A 23,580-nucleotide genomic window follows, 5' to 3' on the forward strand; every position below is an offset into this window, starting at 1 on the left:
GATCCAGGTCTGGTGTTTATTCCAGTATTTGATCCAGGTCTGGTGTTTACTACAGTATTTGATCCAGGTCTGGTGTTTATTACAGTATTTGATCCAGGTCTGGTGTTTATTACAGTATTTGATCCAGGTCTGGTGTTTATTGCAGTATTTGATCCAGGTCTGGTGTTTACTACAGTATTTGATCCAGGTCTGGTGTTTATTACAGTATTTGATCCAGGTCTGGTGTTTACTACAGTATTTGATCCAGGTCTGGTGTTTATTACAGTATTTGATCCAGGTCTGGTGTTTATTACAGTATGTATTTGATCCAGGTCTGGTGTTTATTCCAGTATTTGATCCAGGTCTGGTGTTTATTACAGTATTTGATCCAGGTCTGGTGTTTATTCCAGTATTTGATCCAGGTCTGGTGTTTATTCCAGTATTTGATCCAGGTCTGGTGTTTATTACAGTATTTGATCCAGGTCTGGTGTTTATTACAGTATTTGATCCAGGTCTGGTGTTTATTACAGTATGTATTTGATCCAGGTCTGGTGTTTATTACAGTATTTGATCCAGGTCTGGTGTTTATTACAGTATTCGATCCAGGTCTGGTGTTTATTCCAGTATGTATTTGATCCAGGTCTGGTGTTTATTACAGTATTTGATCCAGGTCTGGTGTTTATTACAGTATTTGATCCAGGTCTGGTGTTTATTACAGTATTTGATCCAGGTCTGGTGTTTATTACAGTATTTGATCCAGGTCTGGTGTTTATTACAGTATTTGATCCAGGTCTGGTGTTTATTACAGTATTTGATCCAGGTCTGGTGTTTATTACAGTATTTGATCCAGGTCTGGTGTTTATTCCAGTATTTGATCCAGGTCTGGTGTTTATTCCAGGTCTGGTGTTTATTACAGTATTTGATCCAGGTCTGGTGTTTATTCCAGTATTTGATCCAGGTCTGGTGTTTACTACAGTATTTGATCCAGGTCTGGTGTTTATTACAGTATTTGATCCAGGTCTGGTATTTATTACAGTATTTGATCCAGGTCTGGTGTTTATTCCAGTATTTGATCCAGGTCTGGTGTTTATTACAGTATTTGATCCAGGTCTGGTGTTTCTGTGTGTATTAATGGTGATCTGTGTTAGTGTTTGTGTGTTTATTTAAATATGCCTCCCCCTCTCTATTCCAGCTGCCCTGATGATGGAGGAGCTGAATCCTTACACTAAGATCAGCCCGGCCTTGGCATCAGAGCACCAGTCAGCGGGCGCTGTCATGGGCATCATCTTCCTCCTCCTCTTCATCATGACCGTGTTGGGGGTGGTGGTGTGGTGGCGGCATCACCAGAGAGAGAAAGGAGGGCAGCACATGCCCAGTGTGTCCTACAGCCCTGCCCTGAGGATCAGCAGTCAGGGTTACTCCCTCTCTGGTGAGACGCTCCAGACTCCACCACTTAGTCGTGTTAACTAAGTCAGTCAGGGTTACTCCCTCTCTGGTGAGACGCTCCAGACTCCACCACTTAGTCATGTTAACTAAGTCAGTCAGGGTTACTCCCTCTCTGGTGAGACGCTCCAGACTCTACCACTTAGTCATGTTAACTAAGTCAGTCAGGGTTACTCCCTCTCTGGTGAGACGCTCCAGACTCTACCACTTAGTCATGTTAACTAAGTCAGTCAGGGTTACTCCCTCTCTGGTGAGACGCTCCAGACTCTACCACTTAGTCATGTTAACTAAGTCAGTCAGGGTTACTCCCTCTCTGGTGAGACGCTCCAGACTCTACCACTTAGTCATGTTAACTAAGTCAGTGTGGTCTCTCTCCACAGGACTGTCTCTTTGCAGTGTGGACTCTCTCTACAGGACTGTCTCTTTACAGTGTGGTCTCTCTCTACAGGACTGTCTCTTTACAGTGTGGACTCTCTCTACAGGACTGTCTCTTTACAGTGTGGTCCCTCTCCACAGCCCTCGGGGGTGATCTGACTGAAATTGGGGGTGATCTAACTAAATTCAGGGGTGATCTGACTGAACTCTCTTTCCAGCTAGATCCTCCTCTCTCTTGCTGTTTGTGTTCTCAGCGAACTCAGCTTCCTGATGAAACCTCTGTTTTTAACAGCCTTGTATTAAAAATGTCCCGATGGAGCTGTGTGTTTTTGCGTTTGCTTGCGTGCTCGCCCATGTGACTGTGAGTGTGTGCGTGTGTGTGTGTAGAGTCCTATGCTACAAGCTGATGTTTCCGTGGTGAGCAGGGCATCAGTGTACAGGCTTTGTTCTCCTCTCTAGACTCCTCTCCTACCATCAGCAACGTCAGTCGTTGTTTCACTAACCCCTCCTACCACACTCTGGGAGCATGTACCTACGCTGGCCACTACGCCAAGCCTGACAAGAAGACCAGAAGGGCCAAGGTGGGTGGCAACGAACCATAACGTTATTTATGCTAAGAGTACATACAGGCAACTGCTAAAATAAAGAAAACAAAAAACATAAAAATGAATAGTTTTCACTACAATCAGACAGAACAGCTTCAAAGCACCTCAGCATAGATTCTAAAGGTGTCTGGAACTCTATTGGAGGGATATGACATCATTCTATTGGAGGGATGTGACACAGTTCTATTGGAGGGATATGACATCATTCTATTGGAGGGATGTGACACAGTTCTATTGGAGGGATATGACATCATTCTATTGGAGGGATGTGACACAGTTCTATTGGAGGGATGTGACATCGTTCTATTGGAGGGATGTGACACCGTTCTATTGGAGGGATGTGACATTGTTTTATTGGAGGGATGTGACATTGTTTTATTGGAGGGATGTGACATCGTTCTATTGGAGGGATGTGACATCATTCTATCGGAGGGATGTGACATCGTTCTTCCTCCAGAAATTCAATCGTTTGGTGTTTTGTTGATGGTGGTTGGAAAACGCTGGTCTCAGGTGCCGCTCCACAATCTCCCAGAAGTGTTCAGTTGGGTTGAGATCTGGTGACTGAAACGGCCAGGTCACATGGTTTATTTCGTTTTTCATGCTCATCAAACCATTCAGTGACCACTCCTGACATGTGTAGGGGGCATTGTCATTGTATGGGAAAGCATAAAAGCTACCATTACTATGTTAATTGCTTAATTAACAGGAACCACACCTGTGTGGAAGCACCTGCTTTCAATATACTTTCAATATACTTTGTATCCCTCATCTACTCAAGTGTTTCCATTATTCTGGCAGTTACCTGTGCATTGGCATTCTCCAAGAAACATGTGTCAGTTCTTTGTGTGTTGCTCCACGTGTAGCAGCTACTCTTCCTGGGGTCCTCATTAGCTGTTCCGCGTGTAGCAGCTACTCTTCCTGGGGTCCTCATTAGCTGTTCCACGTTCAGCAGCTACTCTTCCTGTGGTCCTCATCAGCTGTTCCACGTGTAGCAGCTACTCTTCCTGTGGTCCTCATTAGCTGTTCCACGTGTAGCAGCTACTCTTCCTGGGGTCCTCATTAGCTGTTCCACGTTCAGCAGCTACTCTTCCTGGGGTCCTCATTAGCTTTTCCACGTGTAGCAGCTACTCTTCCTGTGGTCCTCATTAGCTGTTCCACGTGTAGTAGCTACTCTTCCTGTGGTCCTCATTAGCTGTTCCACGTGTAGCAGCTACTCTTCCTGTGGTCCTCATTAGCTGGTCCACGTGTAGCAGCTACTCTTCTTGTGGTCCTCATTAGCTTTTCCACGTGTAGCAGCTACTCTTCCTGTGGTCCTCATTAGCTGTTCCACGTGTAGTAGCTACTCTTCCTGTGGTCCTCATTAGCTGTTCCACGTGTAGCAGCTACTCTTCCTGTGGTCCTCATTAGCTGTTCCACGTGTAGCAGCTACTCTTTCTGTGGTCCTCATCAGATGTTCCACGTGTAGCAGCTACTCTTCCTGTGGTCCTCATTAGCTGGTCCACGTGTAGCAGCTACTCTTCCTGGTGTCCTCATTAGCTGTTCCACGTGTAGCAGCTACTCTTCCTGTGGTCCTCATTAGCTGTTCCACGTGTAGCAGCTACTCTTCCTGTGGTCCTCATTAGCTGTTCCACGTGTAGCAGCTACTCTTCTTGTGGTCCTCATTAGCTTTTCCACGTGTAGCAGCTACTCTTCCTGTGGTCCTCATTAGCTGTTCCACGTGTAGCAGCTACTCTTCCTGTGGTCCTCATTAGCTGTTCCACGTGTAGCAGCTACTCTTCCTGTGGTCCTCATTAGCTGTTCCACGTGTAGCAGCTACTCTTCCTGTGGTCCTCATCAGCTGTTCCACGTGTAGCAGCTACTCTTCCTGTGGTCCTCATTAGCTGTTCCACGTGCAGCAGCTACTCTTCCTGTGGTCCTCAGTCTGTCTGTGTGTAGCAGCTACTCTTCCTGTGGTCCTCAGTCTGTCTGTGTGTAGCAGCTACTCTTGCTGGGGCCCTCAGTCTGTCTGTGTGTAGCAGCTACTCTTGCTGGGGTCCTCAGTCTGTCTGTGTTTCCTTCCCAGGTGAAGGACAAGAGGTTAAACAGGAATAGTGCTCCAGAGTGGACAGCCTACTATAACCTCGATGAACTGGGTATGTCTGATGACTCCCTTATAAAAATCATTGTAAATACAAGTTGATTTGGGATTGTTTAACCTCTCTGGGATATGTGGGACGGTAGCGTCCCACCTGGCCAAAAGCCAGAGGAAATGCAGAGCGCCAAATTCAAATAAATTACTATAAAAATCAAACGTTCATTTAATCACACATGCAAGAGAGCAAATTAAAGCTACACTTGTTGTTAATCCAGCCAACATGTCAGAGTTCAAAAAGGCTTTTCGGCGAAAGCAAACGATGCCATTATCTGAGGATAGCACCATAGTGAACAAAGAGAGAAAAGCATATTTCAACTTTGCAGGCGCGACACAAAACGCAGAAATAAAAATAGAATTCTTGCCTTACCTTTGACGAGCTTCTTTTGTTGGCACTCCAAAATGTCCCATAAACATCACAAATGGTCCTTTTGTTCGATTAATTCCGTCCATATATATCCAAAATGTCCATTTATTTGGCGAGTTTGATCCAGAAAAACACCGGTTCCAACTTGCGCAACGTGACTACAAAATATCTCAAAAGTTACCTGTAAACTTTGCCAAAACATTTCAAACTACTTTTGTAATACAACTTTAGGTATTTTTTAATGTACATAATTGATCAAATTGAAGACGGGATGATCTGTGTTCAATACAGGAGGAAAACAAACAGTAGCTAGCTTTCTGGTCACGCGCCTCTATCTAACGCCTCGTTCAAGATGGCCGTACTTCTTCATTACACAAAGGAAAAACCTCAACCAATTTCTAACGACTGTTGACATCCAGTGGAAGCGATAGGAACTGCAAGAAGGTCCCTTAGAAATCTGGATTCCCAATGAAACCCATTGAAAAGGGAGTGACCTAAAAAAAAAAATCGGAATGGTTTGTCCTCGGGGTTTCGCCTGCTAAATAAGTTGTGTTATACTCACAGACATGATTCAAACCGTTTTAGTGTTTTATATCCAAATCTACTAATAATATTAATATCTTATCTTCTGGGGATGAATAGCAGGCAGTTGAATTTGGGCATGTATTTCATGCTGTATAGATGGCCATGCCCCCTGTCACCAAGAAGTTAACAAAACTTTAGGAACACCTTCTGTATAGATGGCCATATACACTGACTGTTCAAAACATTAGGAACACCTGCTGTATAGATACACTGACTGTTCAAAACATTAGGAACACCTGCTGTATAGATACACTGACTGTTCAAAACTTTAGGAACACCTGCTGTATAGATAGGAACACCTGCTGTATAGATGGCCATATACACTGACTGTTCAAAACATTAAGAACACCTGCTGTATAGATACACTGACTGTTCAAAACATTAGGACAACCTTCTGTATAGATGGCCAAAAACACTGACTGTTCATAACATTAGGAACACCTTCTGTATAGATGGCCATATACACTGACTGTTCATAACATTAGGAACACCTTCTGTATAGATGGCCATATACACTGACTGTTCAAAACATTAGGAACACCTGCTGTATAGATACACTGACTGTTCAAAACTTTAGGAACACCTGCTGTATAGATAGGAACACCTGCTGTATAGATGGCCATATACACTGACTGTTCAAAACATTAGGAACACCTTCTGTATAGATACACTGACTGTTCAAAACATTAGAAACACCTGCTGTATCAAAACATTAGGAACACCTGCTGTATAGATACACTGACTGTTCAAAACATTAGGAACACATTCTGTATAGATGGCCAAAAACACTGACTGTTCATAACATTAGGAACACCTTCTGTATAGATGGCCATATACACTGACTGTTCAAAACATTAGGAACACCTGCTCTATAGATACACTGACTGTTCAAAACATTAGGAACACCTTCTGTATAGATGGCCATATAGTTAAACATAGTTAATCTGTCCCTTTAACATCTCTGTAGGTGTTTACCGTATAGACAGACTCTTAATCTGTCTCTTTAACATCTCTGTAGGTGTGTACCGTGTAGACAGACTCTTAATCTGTCCCTTTAACATCTCTGTAGGTGTGTACCATGTAGACAGACGCTACAGCTCCTACCATGAACAGTACTACAGAGGTAGAGTATGAGACTCCACTATGTCCTTATGAAGAAGACCATCTCATATAAACAGAGTGGTTGGTCTGTGTTACCCAAAGACTTTCCTGCACTGTAGTGTGTGACTGCATGTGTGCTGTGTGTGTGTTTGTGTCAGAGTATGTGAGTGGAGCGAGGAGTGGAACGTGCTCAATTTGACTGGAGCGCGGAGCGAGTTTCCCAAAGGCTGGAACGCCGGCCTTCTCGCCCGCTCCAGTTTCGCTCCAGTACCTCTCCAGCAGCGCTCTCTTCATGAGCTCAGGGCATGCCTGTCCCAGCATGCATTTGTATAGTCTACTTGTGTGCTGCTATAGCCCCTTGCTTTAGCTACTGTCATGGAGTTCACTAAATATTTTCATAAAGAAACTGATAAAACACCCAGGTGTTAAATCAAGGTGACTTACAAGGATGAGGACCAAGAGCAAGAGAGGGAGTGTGGTGATGTAGTGTCCACTACTAAAGAAGAGAGGGAGTGTGGTGATGTAGTGTCCACAACTAAAGAAGAGAGGGAGTATGGTGATGTAGTGTGGTGATGTAGTGTGGTGATGTAGTGTCCACAACTAAAGAAGAGAGGGAGTGTGGTGATGTAGTGTCCACTACTAACGAAGAGAGGGAGTGTGGTGATGTAGTGTCCACTACTAACGAAGAGAGGGAGTGTGGTGATGTAGTGTCCACAACTAAAGAAGAGAGGGAGTGTGGTGATGTAGTGTCCACTACTAACGAAGAGAGGGAGTGTGGTGATGTAGTGTGGTGATGCAGTGTCCACAACTAAAGAAGAGAGGGAGTGTGGTGATGTAGTGTCCACAACTAAAGAAGAGAGGGAGTGTGGTGATGTAGTGTAGTGATGTAGTGTCCACTACTAAAGAAGAGAGGGAGTGTGATGATGTAGTGTCCACAACTAAAGAAGAGAGGGAGTGTGGTGATGTAGTGTGGTGATGTAGTGTGGTGATGTAGTGTCCACTACTAAAGAAGAGAGGGAGTGTGGTGATGTAGTGTCCACAACTAAAGAAGAGAGGGAGTGTGGTGATGGAGTGTGGTGATGTAGTGTCCACAACTAAAGAAGAGAGGGAGTGTGGTGATGGAGTGTGGTGATGTAGTGTCCACAACTAAAGAAGAGAGGGAGTGTGGTGATGTAGTGTCCACAACTAAAGAAGAGAGGGAGTGTGGTGATGTAGTGTGGTGATGTAGTGTGGTGATATAGTGTCCACAACTAAAGAAGAGAGGGAGTGTGGTGATGTCGTGTCCACAACTAAAGAAGAGAGGGAGTGTGGTGATGTAGTGTCCACAACTAAAGAAGAGAGGGAGTATGGTGATGTAGTGTGGTGATGTAGTGTCCACAACTAAAGAAGAGAGGGAGTGTGGTGATGTAGTGTCCACTACTAAAGAAGAGAGGGAGTGTGGTGATATAGTGTCCACAACTAAAGGAGAGAGGGAGTGTGGTGATGTAGTGTCCACTACTAAAGAAGAGAGGGAGTGTGGTGATGTAGTGTCCACTACTAAAGAAGAGAGGGAGTGTGGTGATATAGTGTCCACAACTAAAGGAGAGAGGGAGTGTGGTGATGTAGTGTCCACTACTAAAGAAGAGAGGGAGTGTGGTGATGTAGTGTCCACTACTAAAGAAGAGAGGGAGTGTGGTGATATAGTGTCCACAACTAAAGGAGAGAGGGAGTGTGGTGATGTAGTGTCCACTACTAAAGAAGAGAGGGAGTGTGGTGATGTAGTGTCCACAACTAAAGAAGAGAGGGAGTGTGGTGATATAGTGTCCACTACTAAAGAAGAGAGGGAGTGTGGTGATGTAGTGTCCACTACTAAAGAAGAGAGGGAGTGTGGTGATATAGTGTCCACAACTAAAGGAGAGAGGGAGTGTGGTGATGTAGTGTCCACTACTAAAGAAGAGAGGGAGTGTGGTGATGTAGTGTCCACAACTAAAGAAGAGAGGGAGTGTGGTGATGCAGTGTCCACTACTAAAGAAGAGAGGGAGTGTGGTGATGTAGTGTGGTGATGCAGTGTCCACTACTAAAGAAGAGAGGGAGTGTGGTGATGTAGTGTGGTGATGTAGTGTCCACTACTAAAGAAGAGAGGGAGTGTGGTGATGTAGTGTGGTGATGTAGTGTCCACAACTAAAGAAGAGAGGGAGTGTGGTGATGGAGTGTGGTGATGTAGTGTCCACAACTAAAGAAGAGAGGGAGTGTGGTGATGTAGTGTCCACAACTAAAGAAGAGAGGGAGTGTGGTGATGTAGTGTGGTGATGTAGTGTGGTGATATAGTGTCCACAACTAAAGAAGAGAGGGAGTGTGGTGATGTAGTGTCCACAACTAAAGAAGAGAGGGAGTGTGGTGATGTAGTGTGGTGATGTAGTGTCCACAACTAAAGAAGAGAGGGAGTGTGGTGATATAGTGTCCACTACTAAAGAAGAGAGGGAGTGTGGTGATGTAGTGTCCACTACTAAAGAAGAGAGGGAGTGTGGTGATATAGTGTCCACAACTAAAGGAGAGAGGGAGTGTGGTGATGTAGTGTCCACTACTAAAGAAGAGAGGGAGTATGGTGATGTAGTGTGGTGATGTAGTGTCCACAACTAAAGAAGAGAGGGAGTGTGGTGATATAGTGTCCACTACTAAAGAAGAGAGGGAGTGTGGTGATGTAGTGTCCACTACTAAAGAAGAGAGGGAGTGTGGTGATATAGTGTCCACAACTAAAGGAGAGAGGGAGTGTGGTGATGTAGTGTCCACTACTAAAGAAGAGAGGGAGTATGGTGATGTAGTGTCCACAACTAAAGAAGAGAGGGAGTGTGGTGATGCAGTGTCCACTACTAAAGAAGAGAGGGAGTGTGGTGATGTAGTGTGGTGATGCAGTGTCCACTACTAAAGAAGAGAGGGAGTGTGGTGATGTAGTGTGGTGATGTAGTGTCCACTACTAAAGAAGAGAGGGAGTGTGGTGATGTAGTGTGGTGATGTAGTGTCCACTACTAAAGAAGAGAGGGAGTGTGGTGATGTAGTGTCCACAACTAAAGAAGAGAGGGAGTGTGGTTTGATTACCAACAATGACGAGACAGCCTACAGGGATGAGGTTAGGGCCCTGGGGGTGTTGTGCTAGGAAAATAACCTCTCACCCAACGTCAACAAAACAAAGGAGATGATCGTGGACTTCAGGAAACAGCAGAGGGAGCACCCCCCTATCCACATCAAAGGGACAGTAGTGGAGAAGGTGGAAAGTTGTAAGTTCCTCGGCATACACATCGTGGACAAACTGAAATGGTCCACCCACACAGACAGCGTGGTGAAGAAGGAGCAACAGCACATCTTCAACCTCAGGAAGCTTAAGAAATGTGGCTTGTCACCTAAAACCCTCCCAAAGTTTTACAGATGCACAATTGAGAGCATCCTGTCGGGCTGTATCACCGCCTGGTACGGCAACTGCACCACCCTCAACCGCAAGGCTCTCCAGAGGGTGGTTCGGTCTGCACAACACATCACCGGGGGATAACTACCTGCCCTCCAGGACACCTATAGCACCCAATATCATAGGAAGGCCAAAAAGATCATCAAGGACAACAACCACCCGAGCCACTTCCTGTTCACACCGCTACCATCCAGAAGGCGAGGTCGGTACAGGTGCATCAAAGCTGGGACGGAGAGACTGAAGAACAGCTTCTATCTCAAGGTCTTCAGGCTGCTAAACAGCAATCACTAACTCAGAGAGGCTGCTGCCTACAGTGCCTTGCAAAAGCAAGAATCCCCCTTGGCATTTTTCCTATGTTGTTGCATTACAACCTGTAATTTAAATATATTTTTATTTGGAGTTCATGTAATGGACAAACACAAAATAGTCAAATGAAAAAATGTACTTGTTGAAAAATGTCAAGAAAATAAAAAAACTGAAAAGTGGTGCGTGCATACAGTATTCACCCCCTCTGCTATGAAACCCCACAACAAACCTGGGCCGCCCACCAAAACTCATGAACCAGGCAAGGAGGGCATTAATCAGAGAGGCAACAGAGAGACCAAAGATAACCCTGAAGGAGCTGCAAAGCTCCACAGCGGAGATTGGAGTATCTGTGCATAGGACCACTTTAAGCCGTACACTCCACAGAGCTGGACTTTACGGAAGAGTGGCCAGAAAAAAGCCATTGCTTAAAGAAAAAAATAAGCAAACATGTTTGGTGTTCAGCTAAAGTGAGAGACTCCCAAAACATATGGAAGAAGGTACTCTGGTCAGATGAGACTAGAATTTAGCTTTTTGGCCATCAAGGAAAACGCTATGTTTGGTGCAAACCCAACAACTCTCATCACCCCGAGAACACTATCCCCACAGTGAAGCATGGTGGTGGCAGCATCATGCTGTGTGGATGTTTTTCATTGGCAGGGACTGGGAAACTGGTCAGAATTGAAGGACTGACTGATGGTGCTAAATACAGGGAAATTCTTGAGGGAAACCTGTTTCAGTCTTCCAGAGATTTGAGACTGGGACGGAGGTTCACCTTCCAGCAGGACAATGACCCTAAGCATACTGCTAAAGCAACACTCGAGTGGTTTAAGGGGAAACATTTAAATGTCTTGGAATGGCCTAGTCAAAGCCCAGACCTCAATCCAATTGAGAATCTGTTGTATGACTTAAAGATTGCTGTGCACCAGCGGAACCCATCCAACTTGAAGGAGCTGGAGCAGTTTTGCCTTGAAGAATGGGCAACAATCCCAGTAGCTAGATGTGCCAAACTTATAGAGACCTACCCCAAGAGACTTGCAGCTGTAATCACAACAATAGATGGGTGTTGGTTAAATGGTAGGTCCAGGAAGTCACAACAATAGATGGGTGTTGGTTAAATGGTAGGTCCAGGTAGTCACAACAATAGATGGGTGTAGGTTAAATGGTAGGTCCAGGAAGTCACAACAATAGATGAGTGTTGGTTAAATGGTAGGTCCAGGAAGTCACAACAATAGATGGGTGTTGGTTAAATGGTAGGTCCAGGAAGTCACAACAATAGATGGGTGTTGGTTAAATGGTAGGTCCAGGTAGTCACAACAATAGATGGGTGTAGGTTAAATGGTAGGTCCAGGAAGTCACAACAATAGATGAGTGTTGGTTAAATGGTAGGTCCAGGAAGTCACAACAATAGATGGGTGTTGGTTAAATGGTAGGTTCAGGAAGTCACAACAATAGATGGGTGTTGGTTAAATGGTAGGTCCAGGCAGTCACAACAATAGATGGGTGTTGGTTAAATGGTAGGTCCAGGCAGTCACAACAATAGATGGGTGTTGGTTAAATGGTAGGTCCAGGCAGTCACAACAATAGATGAGTGTTGGTTAAATGGTAGGTCCAGGAAGTCACAACAATAGATGGGTGTTGGTTAAATGGTAGGTCCAGGAAGTCACAACAATAGATGGGTGTTGGTTAAATGGTAGGTTCAGGAAGTCACAACAATAGATGGGTGTTGGTTAAATGGTATGTCCAGGAAGTCACAACAATAGATGGGTGTTGGTTAAATGGTATGTCCAGGCAGTCACAACAATCAATGGGTTTTGGTTAAATGGTATGTCCAGGCAGTCACAACAATCAATGGGTTTTGGTTAAATGGTAGGTCCAGGAAGTCACAACAATAGATGGGTGTTGGTTAAATGGTAGGTTCAGGAAGTCACAACAATAGATGGGTGTTGGTTAAATGGTAGGTCCAGGAAGTCACAACAATAGATGGGTGTTGGTTAAATGGTAGGTCCAGGAAGTCACAACAATAGATGGGTGTTGGTTAAATGGTAGGTCCAGGTAGTCACAACAATAGATGGGTGTAGGTTAAATGGTAGGTCCAGGTAGTCACAACAATAGATGGGTGTAGGTTAAATGGTAGGTCCAGGAAGTCACAACAATAGATGAGTGTTGGTTAAATGGTAGGTCCAGGTAGTCACAACAATAGATGGGTGTTGGTTAAATGGTAGGTTCAGGAAGTCACAACAATAGATGGGTGTTGGTTAAATGGTAGGTTCAGGAAGTCACAACAATAGATGGGTGTTGGTTAAATGGTAGGTTCAGGAAGTCACAACAATAGATGGGTGTTGGTTAAATGGTAGGTCCAGGCAGTCACAACAATAGATGGGTGTTGGTTAAATGGTAGGTTCAGGAAGTCACAACAATAGATGGGTGTTGGTTAAATGGTAGGTCCAGGCAGTCACAACAATAGATGGGTGTTGGTTAAATGGTAGGTCCAGGCAGTCACAACAATAGATGGGTGTTGGTTAAATGGTAGGTCCAGGCAGTCACAACAATAGATGGGTGTTGGTTAAATGGTAGGTCCAGGTAGTCACAACAATAGATGGGTGTAGGTTAAATGGTAGGTCCAGGAAGTCACAACAATAGATGAGTGTTGGTTAAATGGTAGGTCCAGGAAGTCACAACAATAGATGGGTGTTGGTTAAATGGTAGGTCCAGGAAGTCACAACAATAGATGGGTGTTGGTTAAATGGTAGGTTCAGGAAGTCACAACAATAGATGGGTGTTGGTTAAATGGTATGTCCAGGCAGTCACAACAATCAATGGGTTTTGGTTAAATGGTATGTCCAGGCAGTCACAACAATCAATGGGTGTTGGTTAAATGGTATGTCCAGGCAGTCACAACAATCAATGGGTGTTGGTTAAATGGTAGGTTCAGGAAGTCACAACAATAGATGGGTGTTGGTTAAATGGTAGGTTCAGGAAGTCACAACAATAGATGGGTGTTGGTTAAATGGTAGGTCCAGGAAGTCACAACAATAGATGGGTGTTGGTTAAATGGTAGGTTCAGGAAGTCACAACAATAGATGGGTGTTGGTTAAATGGTAGGTTCAGGAAGTCACAACAATAGATGGGTGTTGGTTAAATGGTATGTCCAGGAAGTCACAACAATAGATGGGTGTTGGTTAAATGGTAGGTTCAGGAAGTCACAACAATAGATGGGTGTTGGTTAAATGGTAGGTTCAGGTAGTCACAACAATAGATGGGTGTTGGTTAAATGGTAGGTTCAGGAAGTCACAACAATAAATGGGTGTTGGTTAAATGGTAGGTTCAGGAAGTCACAACAATAGATGGGTGTTGGTTAAATGGTAGGTTCAGGAAGTCACAACAATAGATGGGTGTTGGTTAAATGGTAGGTTCAGGAAGTCACAACAATAGATGAGTGTTGGTTAAATGGTAGGTTCAGGAAGTCACAACAATAGATGGGTGTTGGTTAAATGGTAGGTTCAGGAAGTCACAACAATAGATGGGTGTTGGTTAAATGGTATGTCCAGGAAGTCACAACAATAGATGGGTGTTGGTTAAATGGTAGGTTCAGGAAGTCACAACAATAGATGGGTGTTGGTTAAATGGTAGGTTCAGGAAGTCACAACAATAGATGAGTGTTGGTTAAATGGTATGTCCAGGAAGTCACAACAATAGATGGGTGTTGGTTAAATGGTATGTCCAGGAAGTCACAACAATAGATGAGTGTTGGTTAAATGGTATGTCCAGGAAGTCACAACAATAGATGAGTGTTGGTTAAATGGTAGGTCCAGGAAGTCACAACAATAGATGGGTGTTGGTTAAATGGTGATTTTAAGAATGGAGGGAATTTGGAGCGGCTAGTATTTTTCTTCTTCCTGTGAGCGAGGTTTTTAGCAGAGCGGTTGGAAAGAGCGTGGAGCGCCGGAGCATTGCACCGCTCTGTAAGCAGTGAGCGGGATTTCAGACCCCTCACCACCGCTCTGTAAGCAGTGAGCGGGATTTCAGACCCCTCACCACCGCTCTGTAAGCAGTGAGCGGGATTTCAGACCCCTCACCACCGCTCTGTAAGCAGTGAGCGGGATTTCAGACCCCTCACCACCGCTCTGTAAGCAGTGAGCGGGATTTCAGACCCCTCACCACCGCTCTGTAAACAGTGAGCTGGATTTCAGACCACTCAACACCGCTCTGTAAGCAGTGAGCTGGATTTCAGACCACTCAACACCGCTCTGTAAGCAGTGAGCGGGATTTCAGACCCCTCACCACCGCTCTGTAAGCAGTGAGCGGGATTTCAGACCCCTCACCACCGCTCTGTAAGCAGTGAGCTGGATTTCAGACCACTCAACACCGCTCTGTAAGCAGTGAGCTGGATTTCAGACCACTCAACACCGCTCTGTAAGCAGTGAGAGGGATTTCAGACCCCTCACCACCGCTCTGTAAGCAATGAGCGGGATTAAAGACCACTCACCACCGCTCACATACTCTGGTTTGTGTATAAACTGATGTGTATGAACTGATGTGTGTGTTTTGACCTCTGTGTCTCTCTCTCTCCACAGGGCACGCCTGTGATCTCCTCCTCTGTGTGTGTTCCTTCCTCGTGATGGTCTCACACACTCCTCTCTGGTCCTCTCCTCCAGTCTCTACCTAACACAGTCCTCTCTGGTCCTCTCCTCCTCTCCTCCAGTCTCTAACTAACACAACACCCCATAAACAAACTCACTACTTTTGGATGTAAATGCTTTATACTGTGATATGTTACTAATAGTGTGAATGTTGTGTCCTGTGTGATTTACCCTGTACTCTGTTTTTAATTGTTTATCTACAGGTTGTCAGTGGATAAGAGTTTTCACCTGTCTTACCTCCTGGGGTAGAATTGTAATCTCATGTTGTATTCGTCTCCCAATGTTGATTTGGCGAATGCATTGAAAGGCTGACAATGTCATTGCTGATATCAGAATCATTCGCTAACAGATACCTTCACCTTGGTTAAAAAAAAGTGTTCCTGTCTTCCTGCTTCTCAGTGTGTCCTTTGCCTTTGTCAGACTACATGAAGAGTTCCCTGTCCAGCACCTGCTCTCTGAACAGTGAGAACCCCTACGCCACCATCAATGACCCGCAGGCCGTGGCCTGTAAACACACAGAGAGCAGCTATGTAGAGATGAAGAGTCCTGTCCACCACGACATGTCCTACTGCTCTTCTGCTATAGTCACCACCACCGCCGCCACACACACCTCCAGCAAGAACGTCTATGACGTGGGTGAGTTATAGATATATAGTTATGTAGATGTCCTACTGGGTGAGTTATAGATATATAGTCATGTAGATGTCCTACTGCTCCTCTGCTATAGTCATCACCACCACAACACACACCACCAGCAAGAACGTCTATGACGTGGGTGAGTTATAGATATATAGTAATGTAGATGTCCTACTGGGTGAGTTATAGATATATAGTAATGTAGATGTCCTACTGGGTGAGTTATAGATATATAGTAATGTAGATGTCCTACTGCTCCTCTGCTATAGTCATCACCACCACAACACACACCACCAGCAAGAACGTCTATGACGTGGGTGAGTTATAGATATATAGTAATGTAGATGTCCTACTGGGTGAGTTATAGATATATAGTAATGTAGATGTCCTACTGGGTGAGTTATAGATATATAGTCATGTAGATGTCCTACTGGGTGAGTTATAGATATATAGTAATGTAGATGTCCTACTGGGTGAGTTATAGATATATAGTAATGTAGATGTCCTACTGGGTGAGTTATAGATATATAGTAATGTAGATGTCCTACTGGGTGAGTTATAGATATATAGTAATGTAGATGTCCTACTGGGTGAGTTATAGATATATAGTTATGTAGATGTCCTACTGGGTGAGTTATAGATATATAGTTATGTAGATGTCCTACTGGGTGAGTTATAGATATATAGTAATGTAGATGTCCTACTGGGTGAGTTATAGATATATAGTTATGTAGATGTCCTACTGGGTGAGTTATAGATATATAGTTATGTAGATGTCCTACTGGGTGAGTTATAGATATATAGTAATGTAGATGTCCTACTGGGTGAGTTATAGATATATAGTAATGTAGATGTCCTACTGGGTGAGTTATAGATATATAGTTATGTAGATGTCCTACTGGGTGAGTTATAGATATATAGTAATGTAGATGTCCTACTGGGTGAGTTATAGATATATAGTAATGTAGATGTCCTACTGGGTGAGTTATAGATATATAGTAATGTAGATGTCCTACTGGGTGAGTTATAGATATATAGTAATGTAGATGTCCTACTGGGTGAGTTATAGATATATAGTTATGTAGATGTCCTACTGGGTGAGTTATAGATATATAGTAATGTAGATGTCCTACTGGGTGAGTTATAGATATATAGTAATGTAGATGTCCTACTGGGTGAGTTATAGATATATAGTAATGTAGATGTCCTACTGGGTGAGTTATAGATATATAGTAATGTAGATGTCCTACTGGGTGAGTTATAGATATATAGTTATGTAGATGTCCTACTGGGTGAGTTATAGATATATAGTTATGTAGATGTCCTACTGGGTGAGTTATAGATATATAGTAATGTAGATGTCCTACTGGGTGAGTTATAGATATATAGTTATGTAGATGTCCTACTGGGTGAGTTATAGATATATAGTAATGTAGATGTCCTACTGGGTGAGTTATAGATATATAGTAATGTAGATGTCCTACTGGGTGAGTTATAGATATATAGTCATGTAGATGTCCTACTGGGTGAGTTATAGATATATAGTAATGTAGATGTCCTACTGCTCCTCTGCTATAGTCACCACCACCACAACACACACCTTCAGCAAGAACGTCTATGATGTGGGTGAGTTACGGGGGATGTAGGGTCATCGACATCCCCTTAATTCTGGAGAAGATGAGCTCATGAGGAATTTGTTTTTCTGTGTAACTGACTGGTTATCAGTCTGTTGTCTATGTCTGTTGTTTCAGTCTGTTGTCTCTGTCTGTTGTCTTTGTCTGTTGTCTGTCTGTTCTCTCTCTCTCTGTCTGAGGGGGTTATTGTGGAGGGTTAGGGTTAGGGTTATTTTGTTGTCTGTCTGTTCTCTCTCTCTCTGTCTGAGGGGGTTATTGTGGAGGGTACTTGTATGAAGTGTTTGAATGATCACTTTGATTAGTCAGAAAAGTTCAAGCCTCTCTTTCTCTCTTCTCCCTCCATCCCCCTATCTATATCCCTCCATCTATATCCCTCCATCCCCCTATCTATATCCCTCCATCCCTCTATCTCTATCCCTCCATCCCCCTATCTCTATCCCTCCATCCCCCTATCTATATCCCTCCATCCCTCTATCTATATCCCTCCATCCCCCTATCTATATCCCTCCATCCCCCTATATCCATCCCTCCATCCCCCTATATCCCTCTATCCGCCTATATCCATCCCTCCATCCCCGTATCTATATCCCTCCATCCCCCTATCTCTATCCCTCCATCCCCCTATCTCTATCCCTCCATCCCCCTATCTCTATCCCTCCATCCCTCTATCTCTATCCCTCCATCCCTCTATCTCTATCACTCCATCCCCCTATCTCTATCCCTCCATCCCCCTATCTCTATCCCCCTATCTATATCCCTCCATCCCTCCTTCCCCCTATCTATATCCCTCCCTCTATCTCTATCCCTCCATCCCTCTATCTCTATCCCTCATCCCCCTATCTCTATCCCTCCATCCCCCTATCTCTATCCCTCCATCCACCTATCTCTATCCCTCCATCCCCCTATCTCTATCCCTCCATCCACCTATCTCTATCCCTCCATCCCCCTATCTATATCCCTCCATCCCCTATCTATATCCCTCCATCCCCCTATCTATATCCCTCCATCCCCCTATCTCTATCCCTCCATCCCCCTATCTATATCCCTCCACCCCCCTATCTCTATCCTTACATCCCCCTATCTATATCCCTCCATCCCCCTATCTCTATCCCTCCATCCCCTATCTCTATCCCTCCATCCCCCTATCTCTATCCCTCCATCCCCCTATCTCTATCCCTCCATCCCCCTATCTCTATCCCTCCATCCCCCTATCTCTATCCCTCCATCCCCCTATCTATATCCCTCCATCCCCTATCTCTATCCCTCCATCCCCCTATCCCTCCATCCCCCTATCTCTATCCCTCCATCCCTCTATCTCTATCCCTCCATCCCCCTATCTCTATCCCTCCATCCCCTATCTCTATCCCTCCATCCCCCTATCCCTCCATCCCCTATCTCTATCCCTCCATCCCCTATCTCTATCCCTCCATCCCTCTATCTATATCCCTCCATCCCCCTATCTCTATCCCTCCATCCCCCTATCTCTATCCCTCCATCCCCCTATCTCTATCCCTCCATCCCCCTATCTCTATCCCTCCATCCCCCTATCTCTATCCCTCCATCCCCCTATCTATATCCCTCCATCCCCTATCTCTATCCCTCCATCCCCCTATCCCTCCATCCCCCTATCTCTATCCCTCCATCCCTCTATCTCTATCCCTCCACCCCCCTATCTCTATCCCTCCATCCCCCTATCTCTATCCCTCCATCCCCCCTTTAGAACCCAAGGTGAGTGTTCTCCAGGGCTGTAACGGTGTGGTGGTTCCCACGTACCCTCAGAACCCGTACGACCTCCCCAGGAACAGCCACATCCCCAGCCACTACGACCTGCTGCCCCTGAGACACAGCCAGAGCTACAGCCCTACACACAGCCAGGAGCACAGCCACCAGAGCCACAGCCCACCCTTGCCCGGCAGCCCTACCAGCTCCCTGCTATAGACAGACCACTCCCGAACGCTGGGCCGCGACCTCAGACCTATGACGTACTGTTGGGGCACGGTCTGCTCCACCTGGGGTTGCGGATAAAGACTGTAATGTGACTATAGAGACAAAGTACCAGTGCAACATCAATGTTAGTGGACATACGAGATGATATACCAACAGAAGCTCTGTGTGGACTCACTGCTGTGTGGACTCACTGCTGTGTGGACTCACTACCGTGTGGACTCACTACCGTGTGGACTCACTACCGTGTGGACTCACTACCGTGTGGACTCACTACCGTGTGGACTCACTGCTGTGTGGACTCACTACCGTGTGGACTCACTGCTGTGTGGACTCACTAACGTGTGGACTCACTAACGTGTGGACTCACTGCTGTGTGGACTCACTAACGTGTGGACTCACTGCTGTGTGGACTCACTACCGTGTGGACTCACTAACGTGTGGACTCACTGCTGTGTGGACTCACTACCGTGTGGACTCACTACCGTGTGGACTCACTAACGTGTGGACTCACTGCTGTGTAAAGCATACTGAACGTGTAATATATTACAGCTATGTGAAGTGTCTGAGGAAGACACTGGGAAGTCATATAACTACAGGAGATGTGTGGTACCCTCTTTGTTTACACTCTGGCTCGGTGGAGGACACACACATCCTAGGAAAGGAAGGAAGGACAGACGCATACACACACACACACACACACACATCCTAGGAAAGGAAGGAAGGACACACACACACATCCTAGGAAAGGAAGGAAGGACACACACACACATCCTAGGGAAGGAAAGAAGGACACACACACACATCCTAGGGAAGGAAGGAAGGACACACACACACATCCTAGGGAAGGAAGGAAGGACACACACACACACATCCTAGGAAAGGAAGGAAGGACACACACACACATCCTAGGAAATGAAGGAAGGACAGACACACGCACACACACACACTATGAAACAGACCAGTGGAGTCATGAACACAAAATATCATGGACCGATATAAAGTCATGCCTGGCTCAATGATTCTATTCCATGCCTGGATTGGGTGACCAGAGAACCAACCAGGCTGTCCCTAGAGGAGGACAAACCCACCAGGAACCAACTAGGCTGTCCCTAGAGCAGGACAAACCCACCAGGAACCAACCAGGCTGCCCCTAGAGGAGGACAAAACCACCAGGAACCAACCAGGCTGTCCCTAGAGGAGGACAAAACCACCAGGAACCAACCAGGCTGTCCCTAGAGGAGGACAAACCCACCAGGAACCAACTAGGCTGCCCCTAGAGGAGGACAAAACCACCAGAAACCAACCAGGCTGTCCCTAGAGGAGGACAAAACCACCAGGAACCAAACAGGCTGTCCCTAGAGGAGGACAAAACCACCAGGAACCATCAGGCTGTCCCTAGAGGAGGACAAAACCACCAGAAACCAACCAGGCTGCCACTAGAGGAGGACAAAACCACCAGGAACCAACCAGGCTGTCCCGAGAGGAGGACAAAACCACCAGGAACCAAACAGGCTGTCCCTAGAGGAAGAGAAACCAACAACTGTCTCAGATGAGACCAGCTTGGAGCATCATCAAAATGGCATTAGATCTGCCTTTCTATCAGGCAGTGGACTGGAGATGTAATAAGAGACAGTCATTACAGGACCTGAATGGGGACAGACTGGGCTTGGATTCCCTGTTCTATTGTATATTGATATCGCCAGCAACACAGCTAACACTCATATAACTGCAGATGAAGGAGAAGAGACGATGACAGTTCCCAGACAAACCAGGATTGTATTAATCGGGCACCGACGTCTTTGAAAGAAGACAACGGACTGAAACAGGGAGGCACTACCTTTTCGTTTTTTCCATTTGCAAAACGTTTTTTCAACGGTGTGCACTAATGAATACGACCCATGGTTATATACTGTATAAAAAATATATATATCTATAAAAAAAAATAACGCTTATCTTCTACAACTCATTTTGACACATCTTTGCTGATTTCATGTTTATATTTTTATGATCCTTTAACGGGTCTATATTTTCTCTTTCGGGAAAAGTTATCTTTTTGTATTTATTGTATATAAAGTTAAGGAATTTAATGTTGGCGTTTTACAGTAGTGTTAGTGACTTTATGTTGTGTAATGCTGGTAAATGTGCATGAATCTATAAGTATAGTAGTATACAGAGAATACCCCCGAATGTCATTGTTAAACTATTTGGTACAAACAAACTGTTATTTCATAGACTTTACCCATATTTACCCACTGGCCGTTTTGACCATGGGAATGAGTCCTAGTTGAACTGCTTTACAGGAATATGCAGAGACACGAAGGAAACAGACAACTGTTTAAGAAGTAGTTATGCTGCCAAAATGTTCCCTGGAGATTCAGAAGTCCCATTTCCAAATGTAGCACCATTTTAAGTTATAGTAACGCTGTAATGATTATATATAGTATACTTACACCCTGTGACACAATCCAATGTGATAATGACAGAACTATTACGTTGATCTCTGTCTCTACATGGATATTTCACCAATTCAACCAATAACAATGACATGTTTATAACAGGCCCGATTCAGACCTGAGGTAAGTAAACACTTAACATGGACTTTAAGACAACATATCCATGTCTGAATTGGGCCCAACATGAGTAACAGGACAATCATACACAAGACAGTATTGACAGTATTATTTCTCTCCTCATGGCTTTGTTAGTTTGTTAGTTGATATTTCTCCTCATAACGGATAAGAGGTACGTCCCAACTCGCACCCTATTCCCTTCATAGTTGCACCAGAGCACTGGTCAAAAGTGGTTCACTACTAAAAGACTAGGGTGCCATTTGGAACATATTCTAGTATTGCCACAGTCTGTTGTAACCTAGTAGTACCCAACGCTGCATTGACCTGTTCCTCTTGTGTTTTCAACTTCAATAAAGATGCCATAGCTCAGGGCTAGAGGGGAGTGTTGTCTTGTCTGGGGGAGGCATGTAGCCTAGCGGACCAGTAACCGGGAAGGTCGCTGGTTCGAATCCCGAACTGATTAGGTTAAAAAATATTGAGCAGTGCACATAACCCTAGTTGCTCTGGATAAGAGTTGTCTCTACTGTGACTTACTGCTCACCTGGGTTGTTGGTTCCACTTTTCTGGGCTCTGTTTTTTACTTAACAAATAAGGAACACTCAAAACGTGCACTTATAAATAATAACAATTTTGATCAAATTACAGCTGTAGACAGAAGTCAAAGATCAAACATCACACATACAACTGATGTCTCTCCTGAGTTCTGCCCCAAACAAAAGAACGACAGGATCTTATATACCCGAGATCAAACCTTATGGTCAGAGCTCCACCTTATGATGTGACCTCCACCTTATGATGTGACCTCCACCTTATGGTCGGTCAGACCTCGACCTTACGGTGTGACCTCCACCTTATGGTGTGATCTCCACCTTATGGTGTGACCTCCACCTTATGGTATGATCTCCACCTTATGGTGTGTCTCCACCTTGTGGTGTGACCTCCACCTTGTGGTGTGACCTCTACCTTATGGTGTGATCTCCACCTTATGGTGTGACCTCCACCTTATGGTATGATCTCCACCTTATGGTGTGTCTCCACCTTGTGGTGTGACCTCCACCTTATGGTGTGACCTCCACCTTATGGTATGATCTCCACCTTATGGTCGGTCAGACCTCGACCTTACGGTGTGACCTCCACCTTATGGTGTGATCTCCACCTTATGGTGTGACCTCCACCTTATGGTATGATCTCCACCTTATGGTGTGTCTCCACCTTGTGGTGTGACCTCCACCTTGTGGTGTGACCTCTACCTTATGGTGTGACCTCCACCTTATGGTGTGACCTCCACCTTATGGTGTGTCTCCACCTTATGGTGTGACCTCCACCTTATGATGTGACCTCCACCTTATGGTGTGACCTCTCCTTATGATGTGACCTCCACCTTATGGTGTGACCTCCACCTTATGATGTGACCTCCACCTTATGGTCAGACCTCCACCTTATGGTGTGTCTCCACCTTATGGTGTGACCTCCACCTTATGGTGTGACCTCCACCTTATGGTGTGACCTCTCCTTATGATGTGACCTCCACCTTATGGTGTGACCTCCACCTTATGATGTGACCTCCACCTTATGGTGTGACCTCCACCTTATGATGTGACCTCCACCTTATGGTGTGACCTCCACCTTATGGTGTGACCTCCACCTTATGGTGTGACCTCCACCTTATGATGTGACCTCCACCTTATGGTGTGACCTCCACCTTATGGTGTGACCTCCACCTTATGGTGTGACCTCCACCTTATGGTGTGACCTCTCCTTATGATGTGACCTCCACCTTATGGTGTGACCTCCACCTTATGATGTGACCTCCACCTTATGG

At 45.1% G+C, this 23,580-nt stretch overlaps 1 protein-coding gene across 2 annotated transcripts in view; it reads left to right on the top strand.

Annotated features, from left to right (window-relative positions):
- The window catches only part of LOC118964977 (multiple epidermal growth factor-like domains protein 11), a 388,319-nt gene extending 366,194 nt beyond the window's left edge, over positions 1 to 22,125 (top strand). The window contains exons 21-26 of one of the 2 annotated variants that reach the window (XM_090223211.1): positions 1,172 to 1,440; positions 2,223 to 2,378; positions 4,465 to 4,534; positions 6,555 to 6,608; positions 15,392 to 15,607; positions 18,962 to 19,306. In XM_090223211.1, coding sequence (XP_090079337.1) covers positions 1,172 to 1,440; positions 2,223 to 2,378; positions 4,465 to 4,534; positions 6,555 to 6,608; positions 15,392 to 15,607; positions 18,962 to 19,179 — 983 coding nt within the window. In that variant the 3' untranslated portion in view covers positions 19,180 to 19,306. Of the gene's footprint in view, positions 1 to 1,171; positions 1,441 to 2,222; positions 2,379 to 4,464; positions 4,535 to 6,554; positions 6,609 to 15,391; positions 15,608 to 18,961 lie in introns of both variants that reach the window. The other variant, XM_090223210.1, reaches the window with a different exon arrangement.
- Positions 22,126 to 23,580: the final 1,455 nt, after the last annotated feature.

The sequence above is a fragment of the Oncorhynchus mykiss genome, chromosome 26 (genome assembly GCF_057628025.1).
Source record: "Oncorhynchus mykiss isolate SJ-2025 chromosome 26, ASM5762802v1, whole genome shotgun sequence".
Taxonomy (NCBI): Eukaryota; Metazoa; Chordata; class Actinopteri; order Salmoniformes; family Salmonidae; genus Oncorhynchus; species Oncorhynchus mykiss.